The 9,610-nt window shown below is 42.8% G+C and overlaps 1 protein-coding gene across 1 annotated transcript; it reads left to right on the top strand.

Moving 5' to 3' along the window:
• The first annotated feature begins 2,574 nt into the window (after nt 1–2,574).
• On the top strand, nt 2,575–3,959 carry LOC128194416 (uncharacterized). Its single transcript, XM_052870007.1, has 4 exons — nt 2,575–2,655; nt 2,805–2,833; nt 3,056–3,851; nt 3,942–3,959. Exons 1-4 carry the CDS (start codon nt 2,575–2,577, stop codon nt 3,957–3,959), a joined length of 924 nt encoding a protein of 307 aa, XP_052725967.1.
• The last annotated feature ends 5,651 nt before the right edge of the window (nt 3,960–9,610 follow it).

The raw sequence follows: 9,610 nt of genomic DNA, 5'->3' as shown, positions 1-9,610 counted from the left end.
TGGGTAGAGGTTGCTGGGATTTTCTCTAACAGGAAGGATTTGGGCTAGGAAGATGATGAATCAGCAAAGGATCGATTTTCTGGTTTCTGTTGTGTATGTGTTTCCTGCTCAAGGATTCAACTCCTTCGTTGGTGATTGGAGATGAAAGGAGGTGTGAAGGCTTAGTTTCCTAGTCTGTTTTGACTTATGGTAGCTATAATCAACTCGGGATGATTGGGGTTAGATTTCTTATCTTGCAGATGAATGGAATCAGGATTGTATGAGGGATTTTCTGATTCTCTTGGAGCTTAGGCGAGTGAGAGTTGCAGTAGGGGATGGATGATGATTGAAGATTGGGTGATGGAGAATGGATTCACACAACAATCATACACAACATAACAAGTAATGTGCACAACAGCAAGTAAAAGCTAAGAGATCAAATGCAGCAAATTCACTAAAACATGATGGCAGATGTGCAAGACAATGTTTACCTCTTGAAGCTTGGTTTGCTCTTTGCTCTTTGTTAACCTCGTGCCTCAGATCCTTTTGGAGATGATTATGGTGGTGAGAATCAAGAGTAAAGTGTTCCCAATGCTGCCTTTAGGCCGTGGCGATGAGGTCTCCCTCAGTTTCCGTGCTTTGGTTGGGTGTGGCTCTTGGGGTTTTTGGTGATCGATGGGTGGAGTTGAACAGGATGTTGATTTGGGTGAGGGGAGTCAAGGCCTAGTTGAGACTCAAGCGGTTGATGGTGGCTTGCGAGTAAGACAAAGGGTTGGAGTGGACAGAGGCTAGGAAAATGAGTGCATGAGGGTGAAGGTTGGGGGAATGGTGTTGGAAGTGAGCCGCCTCCAAGAGTTTGAAGTTTGGCTCCGGTATAATGATGTGTGAGACGCGATATGGAAGTCCCAAGATGAACTGTGATCCTCCCAAAAATGGCTCTCCCCCTTAGCTATCTTCACGGGTCAGATCAAACCAAAGCCAAAAGAGTGGCCTGTTCAATGGTCGCTTCCTGCAACAGCCCCTACTCTACCCTGCTGTGTTTCCTCTTAAGGTAAGCTAGCTAAAGGCAGTGTCGATGCATGCATGGCGCAGCAGAAGATTTGCACAAGAATGGGAGATAGCGTGGAAAAAGAAAGCAGACCGAGAAAGTTGAACTTTGACATTCTTTTTTTTGTTTCTTTTTGAAATAAGATTAAAATAAAATAAATGAAATAAAATACAGTATAATAAAATAGACTCAAATACAATAACTCAAAATAACATACTCAAATACAATAACTCAAATTAACAAAGTAAAATAATCATAAAATAAAATTAGAATAACATAAATTGGGTGTTGACACGTACGTTACTGGACGGTCTTTGACCGTTCGGTATTCTAGTAAAAAAAATGATTAGGTAAGGGATTCTTTCATTCGGAAAGAATCCTAGTTGAGGACGAACGCCCTCTTGTAATAGTACTACGTTTGAGCGTTCGGCCGAATGTAGACAACCGAGTGTTATGTAAGGAGTTGAGAAGCTTATAATTATAACTTTGGACACTTAGTCATTTCTAAATTCTATCTTTCCCATCTCGTATTACCTTGAATTCTATTTCTATTATGAGTACAAGTCTGCGATGGGTCTCGACCCAAAGCGTTCGTTATGAGTAGCGTTTGGTTTTATGCTGAAACGCTCGTCCTAGTATTAAATTACCAAACTGGTAGAAATAGCGTTCGTCCAAATTTCTATAAATCAGTATACCGCGTTCGGTCATTGACTGGCTGTCGGCTTGATAATTAGATTGTTCTCGATATGGTCCTCTACTCGTCGTGAGGTGTCTTCATTTATTTGGATTCGGCCTAGGGCCTTCCTACTTAAATTATCCTTTGAAAAATGATTTGATTTTCCTAGAGTCAGTTCATTCAACTGATTCAAATAGAAAATGACGTTCGGCAAATCTGAAGTGTCAGTTTTATTCGGTTCTGAAACGAGAGTCTCTCGGTCTAGTCTTTTACGTTCGTCCTCGTTACGAAGAGGGCTGAACGCTCGTTATTTTATGAAATTGTAATGGAAGATAAAAATGAAGTTAAAGTGAAGAATGGTAATGAACGAACAGTATATGAGATGAAATAATGACTATGGATTTTGAACAAGCGTTCCAGGAAGGAACGACTCTTGTATGGATGAATATGATTATGGAATTTGTAATGTATGACTGTGGGCATGCTAATGCTGGTTGTCCATCCTGATGTTCCGTGAGTACTCATCCTCACTTAGAGGATGGTAGGTCATGTGTGGGAACGGCAGGAGGTCCGAGTCCTTAGGGGTACTTTGGATAGGGCTAACCTCGGGTGGCAACTGATGTGTTTTTCCAGTTACTACATCACCCTGGTGCAAGGGACGCCTGTAGCTACACAGATTCATACAGTCCGGACGGTCCGTCTAGTAATAGTTTTGGATGCTTATTCATGTGGAAATATTCTGGTGTGTTTGAATTGTTGAATTTTTATATTAAGGTATGAACTAAATTACATAAGCTTACCCTTCGTTTTTCCTTGTGTTGTCCCTCGTCCTTGTACGTCCGTCTTGTCTTCGCGATGATCATCCGTGTGGATGGGAGCAGATGGAAGTGAGCCACTTGAAGAGGCGCTGGAAGAAGAAAATTTGGAAGATGCGAGCCTCGTAGATGTGGAAGTAAAGACCGAGCCCTAGCGCGCTCGTTTGTTTAGTTTTGAATTGTTTAGTCTTATTAGTGAACGTTCGGTTATTTTGGTTTTGTAAAACCGTTCGTCCCTGACTCTTCTTATCTCTGCTGTATTGTATTTTGATTTCTGTATTTTAAGCCGTTCGGCTTTTTGAACCCAGTTTTAATGTAAGACTGCTTTTTTTAATTGATTAATGTAATTAAATTCTAATTTATGGTGATTACTGTATTTTGGGATGTTACATTAGTGGTATCAGAGCAGTTTTGTTCTTGTAAAGGACACTGTAGGTTATGAGTACACTGTGTTTTTGCTGTGTGCTTAATGTGTGTTTAATGAGTTATTTTTGAACTCTTTGAACATGACTAACGCTCGTTTTTCTCTGTTTCCAGAGAACAAATGGCACCTAGACTCCCTCCTCCGCCACAACCTAGTGAGCCTGACACGACCAATAACACTAGGTTGTTGGAAACAGTGATTGAGAGGCTACAACAACAGAACGCTCTCCTGATGGAGCAAAATCCAGCTGCTCAACAGAGTTTGGAGGCCGCTCGCGCCAACTCTGAAGCTACACAAAAGCAACTGATGGATATCCTTGCCGCTACCAGAAACACACCGGGAGCGTCCTCTTCTAACGCTACCCAACATGCTGAATGGAGTTTGGAAAGCTTTCTTCAACATCATCCCGCCAAGTTTAACGGAAAGTGCCTTCCTGATGAGGCAGATCAGTGGCTGCGGGACATGGAAAAGATCTATAATGCAAAGAGGTGCCCTGATGACAACAGGTTGGCGTTTACAGAATATCTGTTGACTGGTGAGGCCAGCCACTGGTGGGCGAGCGTGAAGACTATACTGACGGACGCTCACGCCCCCATCACTTGGGAGGTTTTCAGAAATAAATTTTATGAAGAGTATTTTCCAGACAGCGTTCGCTACGCCAAGGAAGTGGAGTTCCTTCAATTGATACAAGGGGGAAAGTCTGTATCGGAGTACACCAATACTTTCAAGCAGTTATTGAGGTTCAACACTATGGCCACTAGTGAAGAGTGGCAGTGTAGGAAGTTCGAGAATGGACTAAGGAGCGACCTGAAGGTGTTGATCTCGAGTTTATGCATTCGGTCATTTCCTGCCATGGTGGAGAGAGCCAAAGTACTGGAGAAGTCAATCTCATTTGCTTACCTCTTCAAGGTTTGGAGGTGATTTTAGGAATGGATTGGTTGGCTACCAATCGCATCCTTATAGATTGTGGTAAGAAGGAATTAATTTTTCCTGGTGAAGAAGAAGAGGAATTGTTAGTGATGCTCGGTCAACTGAAAGAAGATATTATGGAGGGCGCCAGCTGTTTTATCATAATGACGCACGAAGATAGGGAAGTTGGAAATGTGAGTTTTGAACGATCGTCCAAGGACAAATACAGTGAAGGACGATCGGTTGTGGACGAATTTCCGGACGTCTTTCCGGAAGAAATACCTGGGCTTCCCCCTCCTCGCGAAGTTGAATTCACCATTGATTTGGTGACGATGGTAGCTCTTATCTCTGTTCAGCCTTATCGGATGTCGCCTGCGGAGTTAGCTGAACTCAAGGAGCAGATTGAAGAGTTGATGGAAAAACAGTTCATTAGGCCGAGCGTATCACCATGGGGAGCGCCTGTACTATTGGTGAAGAAGAAAGATGGCAGCTCGCGGTTGTGTATAGATTACAGTCAATTAAAACTGCTGACCATCAAGAACAAGTACTCGTTGCCAAGGATAGATGATTTGTTGGATCAACTGCACGGGGCCGCAGTATTCTCGAAAATTGATTTGAGATCTGGATATCATCAAATCAGAGTTAAGGAGGAAGACATCCAGAAGACAGTGTTCAGATCTCGTTATGGGCATTATGAGTACGTGGTGATGCCATTCGCAGTAACGAACGCTCCAGCAGTGTTCATGGAATATATGAATCGCATCTTCAGGCCGTACTTGGACAAGTTTGTGGTCGTTTTCATAGATGATATTCTCATCTACTCCAAGACCCAGGACGAACATGAAGAACACTTGAGAATTGTACTTGGTGTACTGAGGGAGAAGGAGTTGTACGCTAAATTGTCAAAATGTGAGTTCTGGATGAAGGAAGTTCAGTTTTTGGGACACGTGGTGTCGGCTGGAGGTATCTCGGTAGATCCAACTAAGGTACGAGCGGTATTGGAGTAGGAGAGTCCTCGTTCGGTCACTGAGGTTCGTAGCTTTGTGGGGCTTGCGGGCTACTACAGACGTTTTATTGAAGGATTTGCTAAGATAGTGGCTCCGCTAACTCAGTTGACCCGGAAAGATCAGCCGTTCGCATGGACCGATCGGTGTGAAACAAGCTTCCAGGAGTTGAAAGTGAAGTTGACGAGCGCTCCAGTGCTAATTATTCCAGACACGGCCAAACCGTTCGAGGTGTACTGCGACGCTTCTCACCAAGGTTTAGGTTGTGTGCTGATGCAAGAGAAGCGAGCGGTAGCATACGCGTCTCGTCAATTGAAGATTCATGAGAGGAATTACCCAACGCACGACCTGGAATTGGCAGCGGTCGTTTTCGCACTGAAGATTTGGAGGCATTACTTGTACGGATCTACATTTCAAGTCTTCAGTGACCATAAGAGCCTCAAGTACTTATTTGATCAAAAGGAGTTGAACATGAGGCAGAGGCGTTGGCTAGAGTTCTTAAAAGACTATGACTTTGAGCTGCTTTATCATCCAGGAAAGGCTAATGTAGTGGCGGACGCCCTAAGCAGAAAAGCAATTCATGTCTCGGTTATGATGGTAAAAGAACTCAGCTTGGTAGACAGCTTTAGAGATCTAAGGTTGCAGGTCGAATTGAATCCGGGCAGCATCAAATGTTGTAACCTTAGAATCTCTAGTGATGTGTTCGACCGGATCAAGATGAAGCAGCGAGAGGACGAGGACCTGGTAAAGATTTTTAGTATGCTCGGTTCAGATCAGGCCAAGGAGTTCAACACTGGGACGGACGACTTCTTGCGATATAAAGGCCGGACGTGTATCCAAAATGATGGGGACCTGAAGAGGATTATCTTAGAGGAAGGGCATCATAACCGTCTTAGCATACATCCTGGTATGACTAAGATGTATCAGGATCTCCGGAGTTCCTTCTGGTGGCCAGGAATGAAGAATGACATTGCTCGTTTTGTAGCATCCTGTTTGACGTGTCAACGTGCGAAGGCAGAACACCAGAGGCCGGGCGGCCTACTACAACAACTGGAAATTCCTGAATGGAAGTGGGACAGTATTTCCATGGATTTCGTGACCCACCTACCACGAACGGTCAGAAATCATGACTCAATTTGGGTGATCGTGGATAGGTTAACGAAGAGCGCCCACTTCCTGGCAGACAATTTGAAGATGTCGATGACCAATTTAGCCAAGCTCTACATTCAGGAGATCGTTCGTCTACATGGAGTGCCTTCAAGTATCATTTCTGACCGAGACACGAGATTCACATCTCGGTTTTGGCAATCTTTGCAAGGTGAGTTGGGAAGCAAGTTGCAGATGAGTTCAGCTTATCACCCTCAGACGGACGACCAATCTGAGAGGACCATACAGACGCTCGAAGACTTACTGAGGACGTGCGTCCTAGATCACTTAGGCGTTTGGGATGAAATCTTACCGCTAGTGGAATTCACGTATAACAACAGCTTTCAGTCTAGCATCGGAATGGCGCCGTTTGAAGCTCTCTATGGTAGGAAGTGCCGAACGCCACTTTGTTGGTTTCAAGACGGAGAGAACGTCCTAACTGGACCCGAACTTTTCCAGCGGACGACCGAGAAAGTGAAGCTGATCCAAGAGAGATTGAAGACGTCCCTAAGCAGACAAAAGTCCTATGCGGACAAACGAAGAAGACCCTTGGAGTTCGCCTCAGGAGATCATGTTTTCCTTCGACTCAATCCGATCACTAGAGTAGGCCGAGTCGTTCGTCCAAAGAAGCTATCTCCCAAATTCATTGGACCGTATCAAATTCTGAGGAAGATCGGGTCAGTGGCATATGAACTAGCCTTACCACCTCAACTGTCGAACCTCCACCCAGTCTTCCACGTTTCTCAACTACGGAAGTACATTGCCAACCCTTCTCACGTATTAGAGTTGGAAAACATTCAACTTCGTCAAGATCGAACGCTGGAAATGCAACCAGTCCGTGTGGATGATAGCTGCACCAAGTACTTTAAAGGAAAAGCCGTTCGTTTAGTGAAGATGGTGTGGGACGCAAAGACTGGTGACTCAACGTGGGAAGTGGAGAGCGCCATGAAGGACTTGTACCCTCATTTATTTCCGGGTAAGTCTTAATTTTCGAGGACGAAAATTTTTGTAGTTAGGGGGAATGTAAGACCCTGGAAAAACGAACACCATTAATCACCTGTCACATCCTCTTTAATTACTCAAAACCCCTCTGCAGTGCATTAAAAACGCACTTCCTTAAACTCTGCAACTCACGCCAAGTGTCACCAGGAAAGAATGGAAGTCAGTAATGGGGGTGCAAGTGTCCACAGGAGAGACACACGTTCGTGTGGACGTGCGGAGAACAAAAATGATTTCTGAAAAACACTGCCACTCTCCTGCGCACTTCTTCTTCTTCCCCAAAACTCAGACCTTCCATTTCTCCTCCTTCTCTCTAGAAAAACCCTATCTTCTCTCTACTGTAACTCATTTTCCTCTACTCCGATCACGTCTCAGAAACCATAGAAGTACTTCCGACGTTGTAAGCTTCAATTTGAACCGAACAGATCCAGAATCTGAAACTGGTAAGTTCTCAACCCTGTACGTTCGTTTCTAGGTTGCATGCAAAACCAAGTTTTGACTGCATGCAAGGGTGTAGTTTAAGTATTTCGTTTTTCTTGTGGTTAGATTTGATTGGAAGAGTGAAGTGGCCGTTGAGGGTAGAAAACGATAGTTGGGCGAGCTGAAAATCTGTGTTTAGGACAAATTGTTCACGAATCCAGGTAAGGGAAGCTTATTTGATTTATTTCATATTTTGTGTTTGTATGAACGATCGCTTTTTGATTGAACGAATATGGTGTATGTTGGTTGAACTGTATGATAAATATTTGATATTTATGAATGTGAGTATGAAGCATCACTTTGAAGTATGAATGAGTAATGTGAATTATGAAGTATGTAAATTGATATTTTGATATGAAGTTATAAAGTATGAGCTGATATGTTAAATCTGGAATTTTGATAATATGAACCATTATAAGAAATACCCTTATGATTATGTACGTACATTACTGGACGGTCTTTGACCGTTCGGTATTCCAGTAAAAAAATGATTTGGTAAGGGATTCTTTCATTCGGAAAGAATCCTAGTTGAGGACGAACGCCCTCTTGTAATAGTACTACGTTTGAGCGTTCGGCCGAACGTAGACAACCGAGTGTTATGTAAGGAGTGAGAAGCTTATAATTATAACTTTGGAACTTAGTCATTTCTAAATTCTATCTTTCCCATCTCGTATTACCTTGAATTCTATTTCTATTATGAGTACAAGTCTGCGATGGGTCTCGACCCAAAGCGTTCGTTATGAGTGGCGTTCGGTCTTATGCCGAAACGCTCGTCCTATTATTAAATTACCAAACTTGTAGAAATAGCGTTCGTCCAAATTTCTATAAATCAGTATACCGCGTTCGATCATTGACTGGCAGTCGGCTTGATAATTAGATTGTTCTCGATATGGTCCTCTACTCGTCGTGAGGTGTCTTCATTTATTTGGATTCGGCCTAGGGCCTTCCTACTTAAATTATCCTTTGAAAAATGATTTGATTTTCCTAGAGTCAGTTCATTCAACTGATTCAAATAGAAAATGACGTTCGGCAAATATGAAGTGTCAGTTTTATTCGGTTCTGAAACGAGAGTCTCTCGATCTACTCTTTTACGTTCGTCCTCGTTACGAAGAGGGCTGAACGCTCGTTATTTTATGAAATTGTAATGGAAGATAAAAATGAAGTTAAAGTGAAGAATGGTAATGAACGAACAGTATATGAGATGAAATAATGACTATGGATTTTGAACGAGCGTTCCAGGGAGGAACGACTCTTGTATGGATGAATATGATTATGGAATTTGTAATGTATGACTGTGGGCATGCTAATGCTGGCTGTCCATCCTGATGTTCCATGAGTACTCATCCTCACTTAGAGGATGGTAGGTCATGTGTCAGAACGGCAGAAGGTCTGAGTCCTTAGGGGTACTTTGGATAGGGCTAACCTCGGGTGGCAGCTGATGTGTTTTTCCAGTTACTATATCACCCGGGTGCAAGGGACGCCTGTAGCTACACAGATTCATACAGTCCGGACGGTCCGTCTAGTAATAGTTTTGGATGCTTATTCATGTGGAAATATTCTGGTGTGTTTGAATTGTTGAATTTTTATATTAAGGTATGAATTAAATTACATAAGCTTACCCTTCGTTTTTCCTTATGTTGTCACTCGTCCTTGTACGTCCGTCTTGTCTTCGCGATGATCATCCGTGTGGATGGGAGCAGATGGAAGTGAGCCACTTGAAGAGGCGCTGGAAGAAGAAAATTTGGAAGATGCGAGCCTCGTAGATGTGGAAGTAAAGGCCGAGCCCTAGCGCGCTCGTTTGTTTAGTTTTGAATTGTTTAGTCTTATTAGTGAACGTTCGGTTATTTTGGTTTTGTAAAACCGTTCGTCCCTGACTCTTCTTATCTCTGCTGTATTGTATTTTGATTTCTGTATTTTAAGCCGTTCGGCTTTTTGAACCCAGTTTTAATGTAAGACTGCTTTGTTTAATTGATTAATGTAATTAAATTCTAATTTATGGTGATTACTGTATTTTGGGATGTTACAAGAGTTGAGTGAGAAAGATAAAGATGAAGAAAAAGAAAAAGAAGTGGTTGAGAGAGAAAAGAGAAAGAAAATTTGTGTGAAAATAAAGAAGTTGAAAAGAAAAAG

The sequence above is a fragment of the Vigna angularis genome, chromosome 10 (assembly GCF_016808095.1).
Source record: "Vigna angularis cultivar LongXiaoDou No.4 chromosome 10, ASM1680809v1, whole genome shotgun sequence".
Lineage (NCBI taxonomy): Eukaryota > Viridiplantae > Streptophyta > Magnoliopsida > Fabales > Fabaceae > Vigna > Vigna angularis.
This window is presented reverse-complemented; position numbering and strand designations above follow the sequence as displayed.

Bases quoted from the DNA above. Each gene is read 5' to 3' on its own strand.
- LOC128194416 (XM_052870007.1), top strand. From the start codon at position 2,575: ATGGGAGCAGATGGAAGTGAGCCACTTGAAGAGGCGCTGGAAGAAGAA. The intron at 2,656-2,804 runs GTAAAGACCGAG...CTGTATTTTAAG, and splicing joins CGAGCCTCGTAGATGTGGAA to CCGTTCGGCTTTTTGAACCC. The intron at 2,834-3,055 runs GTAAGACTGCTT...CTCTGTTTCCAG, and splicing joins TTTTTGAACCCAGTTTTAAT to AGAACAAATGGCACCTAGAC.